Below are 18,044 nucleotides of genomic sequence, written 5' to 3' on the forward strand. Positions count from 1 at the left end.
CTTAACCACCATTTGAGCCTCCGTTATCATGACATATTTTGTTGCACTTGGAAGTGGCTACATAATGAGATATAATGTGTCATGTTGCAATCTTGAAAACTTGGATTGAAACCTGAAGACTAGTGACAACCCATATTTCCTTTCAATTCATAATTTCAAAAGAGACATTATAAAAATAAATTTTTAAGAGCATTGAGCCATCGGGAGCTAGCTCAGTTTGTTGAGCATTCGAGTGCCATGACCCGAGTCACAGGTTTGCTTACGATCGAGCGATGCCCAAGGCGCACCTTTGTATTTGATCGGGTGGTACATATATAAATATGCCCGAACTGCTAAAGAAAAAGAAATTACAGCATTGAAATGATGATGAACCAAGATAGAAGCATGTCTTTGTGTACTCACACCCACAAAATGGCTCACTGGTATCTTCTCCCCACTAACAAGTTGATTTTGTAGCCAATACAAGATTGATTAAGAATGGCACTACCTAATTGTCTTGTATAAGATTGCTCACACCAAGAGAATGCTTCAGAGGCAGCTCTCTTTAGCCTTAATGTGAGGAGAGGGAAAATTTTGACAAATTAGTGGGAATGTAATTATATACATGGCTTCAAAAATTATATTTCTCAATGCATTGGAAGTTGCTCAATGCATTTGCATGAATAGTATGGAATTGAGGTGAGCTTGCAACCTTGCCCATTCATGACCATCCTTATAGATGACCGATGCACATGATTGCTTTGACGAGAGATGGCCGTCTTTGGAAAACCACATTTCCGAATCGCAATTTGAAGTGATTCCCGTAGAGATTTCCATCAAATTGTGTAGAGGATGCAATTTTAGCTTCTCTAGACAGATCTAAAGGTCGGTTATTTCCATCAAGACGAGTTTGTTTTAAAAACTACAGCACCTGAAAAGCAAAGACAGAAAAAAGATTAGTGAAGCAATGTCTATTCTTGGCCGAAGTTTGTCCCCCTCTCTCTCTCTCTCTCTCTCTCTCTCTCTCTCAAGTGATGCTCATAAGCAAGTGCTTGTGTGTGTGAGAGAATCCCTACAATATGAGTATACCCATGTAAATGTGTTTTAATATGTGTTTTAACCTATATGCAAATATTTACATACATGCATCCCCAAAGCACCAAAACTTCCAAAAATTAACCATAACAATAGTTTATTTTTTATATTTGACACGTGTTTTATGTAAAAATGATGATAAGGGCAAACGAAATTTGGTCCCCCTTGGTGTAGACACAATTCCCTTTGGGAAAAAAATATTAAAAAGAACCTTAACCACGCAAAGTATAGCAATCATTGTGTACTATTTCAAACCTAAACTTCTTCCAAAGACACGTGTTAAATATCCATTGTTTTGTTTACATACCCTTTCCTAATAAGAAGGCCTCGTCACAAAATGTGGGGGCCTTCATGAAACGTAAGCCTATAATTCTCTAGAGCCCATGTCCTATTATAAAACTTTTGAGCATGCCATTCCCATTTTTTAATTCTATTTGAGAATTATATCCTAGTTTGTTAGCCTCTTCAATAGCAGGTCTTGAGTTTAACTCTCCTCGTCGGATAGATCTTTAAGGTCTCTTTGGATAGTTTCCTGCAACATTAAAACTCTCTTCTTCTCGTGTGTGTGGCTGTGTGTGTACACGCACGCTAATAAAGATAGGAAAATGGTATAACCTTTCTATCACCCAAGTGTGGTAGATTGGTTATGCCATTTCCTCATGAATAACAGGTCTTGAGTTCAACTCTCCTCATCATTTAGATCTATAAGGTCTCTTCGGATAGTTTCCTACGATGTTAAAACTCTCTTCTTCTTCTTCCTCTCTCTCTCTCTATCACACACACACACACACATACACACATACACACACAGTGGACATACCTAGAGTTGGCATAAATACCGACAGCAATATGATGCCCACAAACTTTTGGATGAAGCCAATAGCAACCATGTCAAAGGTGGAGAGGTAGCCAGAGGAGAAGGCAACTGCATTAGGAGGGGTGGCAATGGGAAGCATGTATGAGAATTGGGCGCCGACAGCAGCAGGCACCATGAGGAACAAGGGGTGTCGACCAATCGAGGTGGCGACTTGCGCCACTAGAGCTACAAAGATGGTAGCTGTGGAATTGTTGGAGGTGAACTCTGTCATGATGCCTGTCAAAATACCAATGATGGGTGTTATCAAGACATAGGGTGCTACTTGTAAGAAATCCAACTCTTCCGAGATCACTGTCGATAGTCCACTTGCACTCATCCCATCTGCTAATGCAAATCCTGCAACATTATCGGTGTCTACCACCATTAGCATCCCAAAATTTGGCCCATAAATTTGAATTAATATAGAATGAGGTGTGAAAAGTCACTTCTTTTTTAATAGAGAATTGGGATCTTACCTCCTCCAAGTAACAAAATAATGCCCCATGGAATGCCTTTGCATTGGGTCCAAGTCATGAGCTTTTCACCTGCCCTCCTTCTATTTGGGATGATGAACAAGGTAGTAGCCATTAATATCTACAAGAAATTAATAAAATCAAATTTTTCATAAAAGCCAAGGATTGCCAACTTATTGTACACCAGGGCTAGAAAAAAACATTTTTTCTAACCGATCAAAATAAGGGGAAATTTGAAATTCATTTGAAGCTTTTGTCGATAATTTCACTAGAACTTGTGGAAATTTGCTAGTTTTCTTAAAGGCAAGCTCAAAATCTAATCGGGATTTATAATTCCAGCCGGTTAAAATGCACTAGACCCCAGTTTTTTTCCAACACTGTTGTACACCCTTTCCCTACTCAATGAGTCATCTTGTTTTGAAGCTTCTTAAATTTTACCCTTTTATAAGTCAAAAATATTTTTCTAAAAATTGAAAATATTTTCTGTTGAATGCACGTAATAGGTACACATATTCTAGGTGGCCTCTATGAGGCAATGACAATATCATGGGATGACAAGTCTTTGAATGCAAGTGGGTATAGTTAATGAAGACCATGCAAGAGCAATTTGCCCCAAAGCCACATGAGTGTGCTAGTGATACTTACGCTGACAGTGCCGTTGGCCGGATAATCATTGAACAAATCCCCCCAACCAGCAATATTTGTGCCAATTGACTTGGTAAGCCATAAGAGAACGAGAACCTGCACATGCATAAAAGGCCTTCAATAATTGAATTTCTCTGAGAGATTATCGTCAATCGCAAAACAACGGTAGTTGAAATCGGGTGTATTACCCCAAAAACCCCAAGGACTGCTATCTCAGCAAAGGACATTGGACCTGAGCCAAGTTTATCAAATACAAAGTGTCAAATATTCCATATTCCAAATATATGCATGTGTCAAACCAAAAAGAGAAAAAAAGAGCATGTTTTAGGGAATGTAAAGAAAACTGTTGGTACCATTCCTTTGCCACACATGGTGTCCATAGGAATAGAAACTACAATGAATTCAAGTACCACATCATTCACCATGACCAAAAAATGTGCGAAAAAACCGCCTATCGATATGCTAGATGATGTATACACTTAGTGAGTTGCATAAAAGACAAATAACTGGTGCACGAGTGATCGTGCATGAGGTGGGAGAGTTATTCCAAAAAGTAACTCTGGTACTATGCAGGTGGTGTGACGAGTGCCTAGGATGGTGATCCACTAAGGCAATGGTCACGCGAGGCTTAGTTATCAGTTATTTGAACAAATAACTAAGCCTCATTCTTGGTCACACGCAAACAGGAGCATTAAATGAGTTGCTAAGCCTACCCTTTGTAACTATGCCGATTTTGGCATAGTTGTGAAGTTGTTCAAGGCACAGTTGGGAGGATGAATGAAAAACTAAACCTCGCGTGACCATGCAAGAGGCTTAGTTATTTATTTAATGCTTTGTGCGTGCATAGTTGGCATAGTTATCAATAACTGATAACTAAGCCTCGCGTGACGCGCGAGAGAGAGAGAGAGAGAGAGAGAGAGAGAGAGAGAGCGCATTTTGAGGGTGCAATGAAGAGTTGAAAACAAGCCTTTGTGCTCGTTTATAGGTTGCAATTAACCTTTTGAACACAAGACCTTGTGGTCAAAAGAGAGGAATGCTCAAAAGAAGAGACGAAGAGGCCACCAGGCATTGAACCCATTGACACTGTGAAATAGTGAATACACATACTAACCGAGAGAGGCAAGTTCCTGATGAACGTGGGAGCCATGGAGGGAGCGAGCGATCGAGGGCACCGAAGAGCGCGGGCAGAACCAGAAGCAGAGAAGCAGCCACAAGAAGCACACCATAGCCACCGCCAGAGGCAGCCCAAACATGAGCCACTGCAAATATGTTATGGGGTCGGCATCCGGAAAGGCGCTCTCGTATAGCCCTGCCAAAATCAAGTTCACCCCCGTCCCCGTCAAGGTCGACATCCCCCCCAGCGTCGCCCCGTACCCGATCGCCAGCACGACCGCCTTTGAGAAATTCTGCACGTGCTTCTTTGCCATTTGCAGCCTCCTCTCTGTCACGCCTTCCATGGCTCCTGCAGCATCTTCGTCATCACTCAATGGCATGTGGCTTTGCGGCGTCGCTCCATCGTCATCGATTTTTGTGGCACTCTTTGTCGCCCCTACTGTCTCCCCATTTTCCGTACTTGAACCTGCCTTCTGCAACACGCCCAACCCAACTGGCATCATCATCACCGCAGCAGCTGTGTTGTGTATCCACATGCTCACAAAGGCCGTCCCCATACAGAAGCCCAACAAGAGTAGCCATGGGTCCATCTTCTTCCCACCGAGCACCACGAGCATCTTCAGTGCCATTCTCTTGTGCAAGTCGTAGTGCTCCACAGCAGCAGCCAATATGAATGAGCCTATGAGCAAGAAAATGGTGTCATTCATGTAAGACTTGGAGACCTCTGCTGCTGTCCTTAATTGCAAGAAAGGCAGCAAAAACAGAGGGGCTAATGCTGTAACGGCGATGGGGATGGCCTCCGTCACCCACCATATGAAGACCCAGCTCATTACGGCAATCATGGGGACGGCATTCCCAGTTGTGTCGGAGTCGATGTGCAAGAATTGCCATATGAGGAATGCAACAACAGGGCCTGCTAAGATGAAGGTGGTGTTCTTGAGGGATAGTACTGTGGAGAAGAAGCTTGCAAATGTGTGTTTTACTCTGCCAAGAAAGCTTGAAGGGGGCTTGCTTGGTAAGTCTTCCAAAAGGGGAGAGGAGAGAGCTAACTCAGTGTCATGAGAATCCATGTACTCAATGAAGAGCTTCACTCAGAGAGAGAGAGAGAGAGAGAGAGAGAGAGAGAGAGAGAGCGCTAACTGAGTGTCTTGAGAATCCTGGTAACTCAATGAAGAAGAGCTTCACTCAGAGAGAGAGAGAGAGAGAGAGAGAGAGAGAATTGGATTTCAATATGAGTCATGGATTTGCTTTGAAGCATTTTGTATAATAGGGTATGTGTGTGTATTGTCGGACCCAATCGCAGAATCTTGAATACCGTCCCAGTGTCCCCAGAGAGTATGTGTATGTGCTTGATACAACTCCTCCTGAGTCCTAGTATAAGTATAAGTATAAGGCTACATGCCGTCAAGGCATACACGTCCTTGGTGATTGTTTTATGTTGGGTAACCCCCTTCGAAGTTTTATTCAGGACGTAGGTAGGCTTCTCTGTCTCTCTCTCTCTCTCTCCTCTTCCTTGATTTTTTTTTTTTTTCATTTGCTTAAACGACAAGAGAAAGTGAGACAGACCAGTTGGTGGTATTACATCATGTGAGATTTACAAGATCTCTCTCTCTCTCTCTCTCTCTCTCTCTCTCTCTCTCTCACAACACACACACACACACACACACACACAAAATAGGTATTGAGTTCAAAACTTTGTGCATAATAGGCGGCGGAAGAAAAATGCAAAGGGGCGTCAATCCTCCATGGCGAAATTTGATTGGTTGGAGTTGAGGCACTCTTCCACCGGGCCCTCCATTTTTCTTCCGACCCCCCCCCCCCCCCCCCCCCCCCCCCCCCCCCCCCCCCCTTCCCCCCCCCGCCCCTGCAAGAGTTGATGACCTCTCTCAACCCCCTTCACTTTTTCACTTTTCCTCCTCCACACTGTTCACACTAGGCGGCGGTAGACTTACGAAGGCTTGTTTCTTCCCCCGGTTCAGTCTGAACCCAGCCTAAAACCTCCTCTCTCTCTCTCTCTCTCTCTCTCTCTCCCTCCCCCACGCGCGCACACACACACTAGGTCTTAAGTTCAAGGCTCATCACATAGATCCTCTCTCCCTCTCTAGCATGGATGCCATTGGCAAGAATGGCACGGTGAGCCACATCCTTCAATGGGATCTAGGGTGCCGGTTTGGCGTCTTGATTTTTGTAAACAACTTGGAACCTTTATTTGTTGTCCTTAAAAACTGGTTGAAAAAGGCTTAAACATGCCATGTCCATGAGAAACATGTATTTTGATTGGATAAAGCAAAGGTTTTACATGAGCAATGCTCTCAACATGTCCCTTGTAGGCTGTTGTATTGGCCCTTAGCACATGGGCAGCCTCTAAATGAGAAGGTGTAGGGAATGGTCGTTCCCTGCCTTCAGCCATTGGTGGGAGCATTAAAAACAGGTAATGGTTAGCAAGGGACTATTTCCGATCGTCAAATGTCCAGGGGAGGAGGACCACACAATTGCATAGACGACACACACTGGCACAGAGGGCAGACGATGAAGGACAAGCCGATTACATTTCGTATGCTGGGTTGTACACCACCGATTGGTTACTGGATAACTGCATTACTTGTGTTGAGGTGGCAATCATCATACAATTGCAAATGAAGTTCTGTATTAATTGCTGTAGATGTATGGTTGTGGTGTGCAGCCCCCCGACCCTGGACTTTGATGGGTGTGTTTTGCAAGCAGTGCTCGCAAAAGCTGGCCTTTAGTGTATTTTTCACGATTTAAAATTGCAAAATCCGAACTAGATTCTATGCTTGCCTTGTAAAACAATAAATTATTTACATATTTTAGTGTTAAAAATGCCAAATGCTTCATAGTTTGTCCTAAAGAGAGCCATATTTGTAAGTTTGTGGGTCAATCCCTAGCTGCTTAAAGCACATGCGACATGTGATCAAGGTAGCTCTGGAGAGGATTATGCCAATGCTTGGCAAAAGCCACAATTGAGTGTATTTTCTAGCTAGCTGAAATTACAAAATCTAGATTGGATTGCGAACTTGCCTTAAAGAAAATCGACAAAATTACATAGATTCTAGTGTGAATACTTGCAAATGCTTCAAATTTTAATCTGAAATTTGAGAGATTTTTTTTTTCCTTAGCTCACAATTGTGAGTGGGTGTATGCATTAAAATCTTAAAGAGTTGTACAAAGCATCCTCAAGCTAGTACCGAGCCTTGAGGTGTGTTGACCATTCCAAATATTACAAAGGGATAGCCCTAGGCTAGCCAACATCACGATTCCACTCCTCCAGGTTCCTCCTTTGTCAAAGGGAAAAAATCATTTTTCTTGATTTCTTGGATAGCCTGAGAGAAAAAAAAAAGGGCACATGTGAAACTCTCCCAAATGTTCATGGATTTGTTGAAAATTTTGGGAGAGTTTTAAATGTGCCCTTTTTTTTCTGTTAAGTGTCTTTGGCAAGCCTTGGACAATACTATTCGACTAGGCAGTCAATTTTGAAAGTGTGTAGCATATCACATGAGTTAACAAAAGAGGATTATTGTTATCCAAAAATGTATACTTTCATTAGAGGCGTATTATTAAGGGGAAATTACCAAAATACCCTTTTAATTTGAGGAAATTCTCAAAATACCCCTCAAATTTCAAAAATTCCCAAAATGCCCTTGATATTTTGTCATAAATTTCCAAAATGTCCTTCAAATTTTCCAAAATTCCCAAAATACCCCTAGTTGTGAGACTAAATTTCTCGAAAAATAAATGTTTCTGTAGGTCTTCACAAGAAGAGTGATTGTCTATCGTACAAGATGCTAAAACTACTATTTGAGTTGGTTACGTAGGCTTTGGAGATGAATTGCTTCATTATTTTTAGACATAATTGTCTTTTTTGCGGTGGTAACTGGTGACAAATTACATGCTGAGCACTCAAAAACGGATCTCAATTGTCAAAAACGAATGAAGATTAGAAAAATCTTGAACATTCCAACCAAAATAGACACAAGGGTATTTTGGGAATTTTTGAAATTTGAGGGGTATTTTGGGAATTTCCTCAAATTAGAGGGGTATTTTGGTAATTTTCCCTAGTATTAATCATCTCTTGAATGTTGGTGATATAGGGAGCTTTTGATGAGTGACTATCTCAAGTATACGACAAGAGAAGCAGAGGGAGCGACACTGAGTGGAGATTTGGAGACTCTACAAACAATAGTGGAGCTCTATGATCAGTCGAGAGTGGATCCGCATAGGCAAGGATAGAATCTTCGCGACGCCTCATCTATTTTGCCTACTGCAACCAGCGTGAACAAGCAATTTGTCGAGATGAGCGGGGGTAGAAGACTTTTTTCCAACTCTGCCAGTTTTAGTAGAGTTGAAACTCATAGGCGACGATAGGAGGCTTGCCTCGTCTATATGTGACATGGGGTCCTCGTCGAGGGATCGACAACAGGGCATGTGATCGGTAGAGTGGTGCAATTTGGACTATCGGATATCCGTTGCCGAGTGGGCAAGTTTTATACTCGTAGTCGCATAATCCGTGCAGCCCCACGTGCTAGGTGGGTTTGGATAGGGTGTTGCACATCTGAGTGGAAGGTCCGGGGTTCAAGGCGCATCTGCGACAATTGGAACCACAAATTTTTATCCATGAAACTCCATCAACAACGAATTAAACTTCCACCGCTGATCCCTTCACTTTTGGGCGTGCTAATATGGTCGAGGGGAGGCTTGGGTAGAACCCGGTTGGGGCTCTCTTGGCTCTATTCTATGTCTATCTAGAAACCTATGTGGGTTCCATCATTAGTGCCACGTAGAGTTGCTCACTAGGCGCACATACACTCTCTCTCTCTCTCTCTACTGGACTCGTATGTATATACCTACAGAGATTTCGAGATGACGAGGATGATGGAGTGATGCCAAATATGCAATGCGTGTACGCCGTTTCCTCTTTTGAACTTTGGAGAGAGAGGTGTCCAGATCAGCAAAAGCGTTCCATCCTCTGTGTCTGTTCGCTCGTCACCTCTAGCCTATATATTATTATGACCTCAAGCGCTACAAGAGGGACACCTGCCTCTGTTGTAACATTATGAGCATTGACAATCCAAATTTTTCACGGGCACAAGGCTCAATTATTTAAATTTTCAATATTCAATGTCCCATGTGCATTGAGCATGCCTTCCCATCCCACTCAAAATCCCTATAGAAATATGAACTTGTTTGCTTCCCTTCTTTCTCCACCACTCGTGCTCAAAATTTGTCGATTATTGCCTCCAACTCTTTCATTTTGCAAATTGCCATACACCTAGGGTAAAAGCCCCACTTAAAAGACCAATCCCTCTTCAGGGATCCGTCGACCCCCAAAGTTCAACATGCAAATGCTCCCATTTAGAGGTACATCCGCGTATGTACTTTCGTGGCTAGCGTAACTACTATAAAATCCTGACCATTGGATCGTGGGTTCAATCCTTGTTGGCCGAAACGCCTCTGTACTCCACCCGCGCATCTGCTGAAACTGGTGCTCGTTTTTGTTACACACAAATTTGAAGATCGAGTCAATCTTTTCCTGCGGAGCTCCATTCTAGTTGCGATTTTTGTTGCATACTCTTGCAAGGCAACGCTATCTTTTGTGCCTCTCCATGCTCGATTTAGTGCATAAATGAGCTCGCAAGAGCACGCCGAGTTAACTTGTCCCTAAATCGGGACTTCTACCCTAAGCGCCTCGTCTCGTAGAGTGAAATGGGAGCCAACACAACATTCTCCCCTCATGCGCCACAAGCTCTCTCCATAGTCACACAGAGTGCAATCCTTGCGCCATTTGTAATGGGTAACTTTTTGTTTGGCAGCATATGATTTGCTTGCAGCCGTAGGCGTTGTAAACTTTCATCACGACAACGTTGGCTAACATTTCTTTGGGTTTTTGAAAATTGTGGGAGAATATATCTATATAGTATAAATCTACTTAACATAATATGGCGGAGGGGAGTCCCCTTTACACGTGGCACAAGCTGCGAGATGAAAGCTACGTTCCAAAAGAGGAAGAGAGAAAGAGAGAGAGGCCGTAGAAGGCGACCGGCCGTACTAGTACTAGTATAAAAGGGGGAAGGATCCCCACCGCCCCCCACCGCCCCCTTTGCCACATGACAAGAAGTGCTTGCTCCAACACATTCCGACAGTGAGCCCTGCACAAACAGTGAGACACAACGAGAGAGAGAGAGAGAGAGAGAGAGAGAGAGAGAGAGATGCCGTCAGGACTTGGAGCTGCAAGAGAGTTTGTGAGTGTGTGTGAGAGGCCTCGAATTCCCAATGCTTTCATTTGATTGTGGCGGGCCGCAACACACGTCTCTGGATCCTTGGTCTCGCGCGCGTACGAAAACCATGGTAGGGCAGCGCAGTGCTCAGTATGCACGCGGGAGGGAGAAGAGAATTTTGCGACCTCCATTGCTCTGCACAGTTTCTCCCAGCTTGCGCTGCCATATTCTCTGCACATGTGCTTCCATTTGTTTGCTGCTGGCTCACAAGAATCCGCCATGTGAGCCTCACCAAGAAGCTCACGAAGGCAAGGGACCCAGTCGCGCGCACGCGCGCGAGAGAGAGAGAGAGAGAGAGAGAGATTTGGCTCATTTATTTTCAAGGCTCAAATTTTCCGGTGCCTGATACGAGAGATCGGAGAGAGAGAGAGAGAGAGAGAGAGAGAGAGAGAGAGAGAGAGGACTCCCAATGCTCACAGGAGTGGTGTGGTGTGCACGACAATTGCATCTCTTTTTGAGGTTGTTGGACCCAATAATGTGGAGACATTTGGTGGGGAAAAATAGTATCGTCCATACAATAAGTGAAAAAGAAATTTGGTGCGAATGGAAATTGCAGCACCTGGTCCCAACTTCAATGGAGAGGATTTAAATACATCGCAATTTTCTTCTTGATGATGCGGTTTGTCTGCTCTGTGAGTCTACTGGCTGTAGATAATTAGGGATGAAAGTTTCGGGTGATTTTCAGAGCATTTTGTCTCAATTATCAGCGCTTCTGTAAATTGGTACGATGGTTTTTGAACAAGTGTTTTCAAGAATTGGCAATTGTAATTGTTGGCCTATATTGGCACTGCCTTGGTGTATGCCAAATGTGGTGCACTTCATAAAGCACAAAAAGTGTTCGAGTAGCTTCTTGACAAGGATATCGTTATCTCTTGGAATGCACTGATCGCGGGATATACCCAACATGGGCAGGGCCAAGAAGCTCTGAGCTTTTTTCGACAGACGCCAAGTGAGGGTATCTCTTGAGATGTAGAGAGAGAGAGAGAGAGAGAGAGAGAGAGAGAGAGAGTTTTGCATTGCGTGGGTCTGGACACCGCCACAACATCCCTCTGATTTTATCCACCACGCTCCTCTCGAGAGGTGCCGCCACATCAAATGCAAACCTCGGCTACGTCACACACACACACACACAGAGAAAGAGAGAGAGAGAGAGAGTTTTGCATTGCCTGGGCCCGAACACCGCCACAACATCCCTCTTATTTTACCCACCTCGCTCCTCGAGACCTACCGCCACAACAAACGCAAACCCTGACTATGTCACACACACACACACACACACACACACACACACACACACACACACACACACACACACACACACACACACACACACACACACACACACACAATTTTTCATTGCGTGGGTGCGCACACTGCCAAAACATCCGTCTGATTTCAACCACCTCCCTCCTCGAGGCCTGCCACCCACGACAAATGCAAACCCCGGTTGAGAGAGAGAGAGAGAGAGAGAGAGAGAGAGAGAGAGAGAGAGAGAGAGAGAGAGAGAGAGAGAGAGAGAGAGAGAGAGAGAGAGAGAGAGAGAGAGAGAGAGAGAGAGAGAGGATGTGTACTCGCCGCCCGGCAAGTGTTGGCTTTTTGTGGCCTCAACAGTGGGAGAAATGCAGGTAGGTGATACACCTTGCTAACGCACCAATGATGTAGCCCATTGTGTGTGTGTGTGTGTGTGTGTGTGTGTGTGTGTGTGTGTGTGTGTGTGTGTGTGTGAGAGAGAGAGAGAGAGAGAGAGAGAGAGAGAGAGAGAGAGAGAGAGAGAGAGAGAGAGAGAGAGAGAGAGAGAGAGAGAGAGAGAGAGAGAGAGAGAGAGAGAGAGAGAGTCGATGCTCTCCGTAATGGTGGGAGTAGCAACATGTGGCGACGATTGCAGAGAAGTCTAATGGTGGGTACTCTGACTAGGGGTCTCCCATGTTGTGCCAGAACAGTCAGGAATCGTACAGAGAGATAATCTACTCTCAGCACTCTGTGTAGCCTCTATTTTTTTTTGAGAAAACATGAAATTGTATTAAAAAAGGTGTGGAGCTTTACAACAGTGCCTCACAGGAGGGAAGAGAGGCATCCCGACTTCTTTACAAAGATAAGGCCAGACAAATCATCCTAAGTCTATCTGAGGAGTAAAATGAGATCATGGCATCCCGCCTACACTGCCAACTTAGGCACTTTTGAAGAGAGTTAAGAGGCTGACTGTACACATCTATCATCTGTTTGGAGGATTTAACAGCTATTCTTTTAAGTTCCATGGAGAAAACACAAGAGTTGTCTTTGAACTGAGATTGGAATATTGCTTCATTCCTTTGGGTCCAGCAGGCCCATAAATACTCCATTCTCCATAGATTCCACAGGGGGATGTCGAGTCTATTACATTCTCCAAGGAGAATTTCATTAATTGTAAGAGGTTGAGGGTGTAGGCTTGAGCAACAATATTGAATCAGCTGCAGCTTTCTCTTATTAGCTTTGCATCCAAAAAAGATGTGAGATAAGTCTTCTTCTGCCTGACATCTTTTGCATTTTCCATCTCCAATTTTAGCTTTAAGTGCTCTGGCTCCAGTCCATACACCTTGATGCATAATGGACCAGGCAAGATAGCTATGCGTAATGGGGTAAGCAAAGCTCCAAATACATTTAAATCTGTAGCTCCATGGCCCCGAGTTCCATTGCAAGTTCCATTTCTTATTCAGATTCTTCCTTAGTGCTTCATCGAAATTCGGAACCATGCTGTAGCTGGAGATTGCTTTCCAGGCCCATTCTTTGACATTTCCATGCTTGGTCCTAGCTATCTCTTCAGTTTGGAGCAAACCTTTAAGCTCAATAATCCTGTTCAGAAGTTCAGAACAACAGCCAGGAGACAAATTAGTGTTAGAAAGCATTTCAGCTGAGACCCATTCACCATTTCTATACAGGTCTGCCCATTTGTGGAAGCCTGGTTTGAAGCATTTATGAGCCTTGATATTAAGTTTTCTTCCTGTTTTCTGAGGGATGAAACCGATCCATATAGAGTCCTACATCAGAAAGTCATGAGACGAGGCCTTTTTCAAGGAGATATGCATGCTTTTCCTAATCTCAAACCAAGACTTCCAAAGAGCAACAGTTAGGGTGCTGCCAGCAGGTGTTAGCATGACAGTGGAAGTGATAGTATCCCACAAGGAGAGATTTTTTCAAGCTTTATAAGACTGAACTGAGAATTTGCTAATATTTCTTTTGATAAGACAAGCCCAGAAATCATCAGAAGACACAGATCTAGCTATCCACTTACCTGCCATCTTGTTGGCTAGCTTTTCTAAATTCAGAATGCCCATACCTCCTCTTATTTTGGGCATACAACAAGTGTTCCAAGAAACTTTTGCAACCTTATGAATTTCATCTGTGCCCCCCCACAGAAATCTTCTAGCAAGGGTTATGACGTGGTTCAACTGCTGTTTGGTGGGTTTCCAACAAGATAGGTAATAAATTATGGATGGCAAGATATAGTGATTGAGCACAAAGGATCTGGCAGCCAGATTAGGCTGCATGTTTTGCCACATCAAAACCTTCTTTCTGAATCTGTCCATAACCCATTCCCCCCTTTGGGTCATTGACACCTTAAAGCCCATTGGTATGCCAAGCAATCTGAAAATGTGTCCATTAGGAAGAACCTGGCAACCAACATCAATCACTGATTGTGGGACTGAACCTTTTGAAGCTTTAACTCCTGTTTTCTGATGGTTAATCTGAGAGCCACTGGCTGTACAAAAAGTGTTTAAACAGTTCAGAAATGCATCAGCAGACCCCTGATCAAGTTTACACAGAGCATTAGTGTCATCTGCAAACATCTGGAGGCATAAATCAACATCTGAGCGTGCAATTTGAATACCCTTGAGCAAGCCTTTTTGCATCTGATCCTTTATTAACCACCCCAATGCATCTAAAACTATAGCAAAAAACAGAGGTGCTATGGGACACCCTTGCCTTATGGATCTTTTGAGAGTAATGAGGTCAGTTAATTCACCATTTATGGCTACTTTAGAAAAAGCATTTCCAAGAAGAACATGCACAAACTTTATGAAACTTTTACCAAAACCAATATCATGCAGAGCTTGTAGAATGAAGTCCCACTCAATTCTATCATAGGCTTTATCAAAGTCAACTTTGAAGAACAGAAAATCTTGTTCAGTTTCATAGGCATATTCCATGCCCTCCCATAGAGAAATAATTGCATCCAGAATGAATCTTCCTTTAATGAACCCTTTTTTCTCTTTGAGGATGATTGAAGGGGCTAAGTCTTCTCCCCAGAGCTAGAGCAAAAATTTTGTAGATAGAAGTCAGATAGGTGATGGGTCTCCAGTTATTCAACTCCTCCTTGCTACCTTTTTTATGAAGGAGTCTGACCACCCCAGTATTTATACAGGCTGGAAGAGATCCTTTTTTAACAGCTTCTTGCCACACTAGAATCAGGTAAGGGGCCACAAAGTCTTTGTACATTTTAAAAAATTCATTTGGTACTCCATCCAGCTCTGGAGATTTACCAGCTTTCAATTTATCAATGCATTCTCTGAGCTCCCCTTCAGAGATAGGTGCTTCCAGGGGGTTGGCCATTGAACTAGGCATAATCTTCCCTCTAAGCAAGGCAATTTTTGCCCTTGCTTCTTGAGTCTTTTGGTCTCTTATGGGAGCTTCAGAGAATACTTTGGTAAAGTGTTCATAAGCAATGGTTAAATTCTCCTTTTGGGTCTGGGCCAAGAGACCTCCCTGTCCCTTAAGAGGGGGAATGAAATCCTTCGCCTTTTTCTTTTTAAGTAATCGAAACATGTTTTTGGTAGGCCTATCAATCTTGCCAGCCCAGTATTCCCTAGTGAAAGCAAGGGCACTGTTGGCTTCAGCCTGAGTTCATTTCTAAGCTCAGTGAGTCTCTTAGAGGGGTGGTCAGAACTGGATGAGCTTTTCTCCAGTTTGGAGAGCTCCCCATGTATCATCACTCTTCTTTTTGCTCTAAGGTCTTTGTCCATTTTTTTATATAAGGTCAGAGTATGCTGTATTTGGTGCAGGGCTACTTCCCAAGCTTTGCCTGGAGAATTGTTAGAACAGAATGCACAATGCAAAATGCTTTTAATCTTTTCTTTTATGAAGTTTATACCAAGCAAAGATTGATCTAAGTGAGGCCAACCAACCTTATAAGTAGTATCAGACCTCAACAGATCAATGAAGATAGACTTATGGTCAGATAAGGTCAAAGAAGCATCGGATTTACACTTAACCAACCAGTGGTCCTACAACACATTAACCGACATATAGAATCTGTGCAATCTAGCAGCCCTGAAGCATTCACCAACTTGGTTGTTGCTCCATGTAAATCCACAGTCTTCTGATACATCTATAATATTCAAGGCATCCAACAAGTCTAACCAGCATACTTTTTCTGTCCCTGCTAGAGTTTGACCAAGTGACCTTGACCTATCAGAGATATGTTCTACCATATTGAAATCACCTGCAATCAAGATATTTTTGGGCAAACCAGCCAACTCTTTCCAGCATAGAGACCGTTCAGAAACAGCATTGGGGGCATAGACACTTACTATAGTGTAGTTGATTGGATCAGATAATGTGACTGCAGTCCAAGTGCCTCTAGTGGACGACTGGGAGCTAGCAATTACCTTGGACCATTTGGAAGCAATTCCTACTGCACAACCTCCTTTTCCACCACTGTGGTTTGTGAAAAACCATTTATACCCTGAGCTGATTCTATTAAGATTCATTTCCAGATTCTTTCCTGCTATTTTGAGTTCCTGCAAGCATAAAAAGTCAGGTTGCATAGACAAATCAACAAGCCACTTTTTGATTACCATTGGCCTGGTTGCATCTGTAAGCCCTTTACAATTTAGGGTAAGGCCTTTGAGGTTAGGACTTTTCATTTTTTAGAGTTTTTGTTTGGTTTAATCAATGATACAGAAGCCCTGTTAGGGTCAGTAGACTTCTTGACGTTTCTCTTGTGCTTTGGACCCTTGAAGTTAGGTAAACTCTCTTCCTCTGCCTGAGACATCAAGATGTCTACAGAAGGTATGGGAGAGCTGTCTAGTTCCATCTTTTTTTTGTGATCTTCTAAGTCGTGTTCCCTAGCAAATTTGAGCATTTCAGCTGAAGCCTCTTGCTGCATGCCTTGAGTACTCTGGACATACTCACTATCACTTTCTGCTTCGGATGAGCCACCTGAGTGGTATGCGGGCTAGAGAGGGGAATTGGCTTCTCATTAGCTGGGCCAATGGGGAATTGGCTGTTAGGGTCCAGGGGAAATTTTGGTGCCCCGTTGGTCTCTTTTGGAGATTCAGCCCGAGGAAGGACTGAAGGACCAGCAAATGGTTCAAATACCTCCTCCAGGAGGACATCAAAATAATTACTGTTAGCAGAAGACAGGGATTTTTTCTTTGCAATTCTAGGCGCAGGCTTTTTGGAAGCTTGTTGGTTGACCTTGGGCAATTGAACTTTAGGGTCTTTATCATATTGATGAGCGGCTTTTTCTTTGAGCAGGGAAGGGCATTCCCTTATAAGATGACCTTGTTGAAAGCAGTGGAAGCACGAGTTACGTAGGTTACGGTACAAAATTTTCTGCTCATGCAACAGAGTCCCAGTACAGTCCCTAATTGGGATTTTGGTTTGAGGGGTTTTACTAATGTCAACTTCAATGAGAAGCTGCGGATCCCATTTAGGGTTTATTCCACCCCTAGCCTTTTGCCCCAAGACCTTTCCAATAGAATTACCCAAATTTCTCAGCCAAGGATAATATTCAACTGGAAAATCCGGGAAATCGACCCAGACAGGTACCTTTGTTGGCTTCTCTCCTTTAGGGTTGAAGCCCTTGTACCATTTGTAGAAGGAGATAGGGGTGTTTTTGATAAGCCACTGCCCTTCAGAGATTACTTGCAAGGAGATGTTAGCATCTTCAAAAAAGAAGAGATAGTAGTTGTTCGGTAGATACTGAATATGCTGAGGGTAGAGGTTTCTACTTTCCCAGTTGGAGGCTACCCATGATTTCAGAGTATCCAAAGAAGGTCTTGGCCCATGGCAGAGCCCTATTAGTACTCTGTCAGACAGTTGGGAGAACCAAGCTTGAAGGTCTTGTTTTTAAATAACAATGCCTTCTACAGACTCAGTGGAGGTACCTGCTTTTGTATTACCTTGAGCACTAGCAGGAGGGGCATTTATGTTCTGAGTGTCTATTTTATCACCATCTGAGTCTGGACCTTTGCTTTGTCCCTGCCACACTGAAGCCCATGTGGCAATATAGGAGCAAAAGAGACATTATGTGCATTGAGAGAATCAATGTCTTCCATAGGGAAACCTTCATGTATATTCCAAGTAGGGCTATGGAACTTAGAAAGGTTAGGTATCATACATGCTATCCCATGTTGAAGCACATTTGTAAATGTTCTATCTTGCTGTCCTCTGATGGCCTCAGCGTACGATTGAACAGGAGACCTTGTTAGCACTTGAACAGGAGTCCTTTGTATTGGTTGAAGGTTGCTTGTACCAGCAAAAACAGGTTTGAAGCTACTCGGCATACCACCAGGGGTATCTCCTAGTTGAGTGACCTGGGGTTGGCCCTTT

The 18,044-nt window shown here is 43.4% G+C and overlaps 1 protein-coding gene across 1 annotated transcript; it reads right to left on the minus strand.

The window, feature by feature from the left end:
- Positions 1-271: 271 nt before the first annotated feature.
- On the minus strand, positions 272-5,490 carry LOC147450586 (tonoplast dicarboxylate transporter-like). The gene is made up of 6 exons (XM_086519759.1): positions 4,160-5,490; positions 3,237-3,280; positions 3,049-3,144; positions 2,407-2,524; positions 1,895-2,287; positions 272-910 (listed from the first exon to the last, which is right to left on the minus strand). Exons 1-6 carry the CDS (start codon positions 5,229-5,231, stop codon positions 879-881), a joined length of 1,755 nt encoding a protein of 584 aa, XP_086375885.1. The 5' UTR covers positions 5,232-5,490; the 3' UTR covers positions 272-878.
- Positions 5,491-18,044: the final 12,554 nt, after the last annotated feature.

Source organism: Adiantum capillus-veneris, chromosome 9 (assembly GCF_014529385.1).
Source record: "Adiantum capillus-veneris isolate H3 chromosome 9, ASM1452938v2, whole genome shotgun sequence".
Classification (NCBI taxonomy): domain Eukaryota; kingdom Viridiplantae; phylum Streptophyta; class Polypodiopsida; order Polypodiales; family Pteridaceae; genus Adiantum; species Adiantum capillus-veneris.

Coding starts and splice junctions, on each gene's coding strand:
- LOC147450586 (XM_086519759.1), bottom strand. CDS start 5,231: ATGGATTCTCATGACACTGAGTTAGCTCTCTCCTCTCCCCTTTTGGAA. Junction 3,145..3,236: donor CAGTCCTTGGGGTTTTTGGG/GTAATACACCCG, acceptor ATGCATGTGCAG/GTTCTCGTTCTCTTATGGCT. Junction 2,525..3,048: donor CGGCCAACGGCACTGTCAGC/GTAAGTATCACT, acceptor AATTTCTTGTAG/ATATTAATGGCTACTACCTT.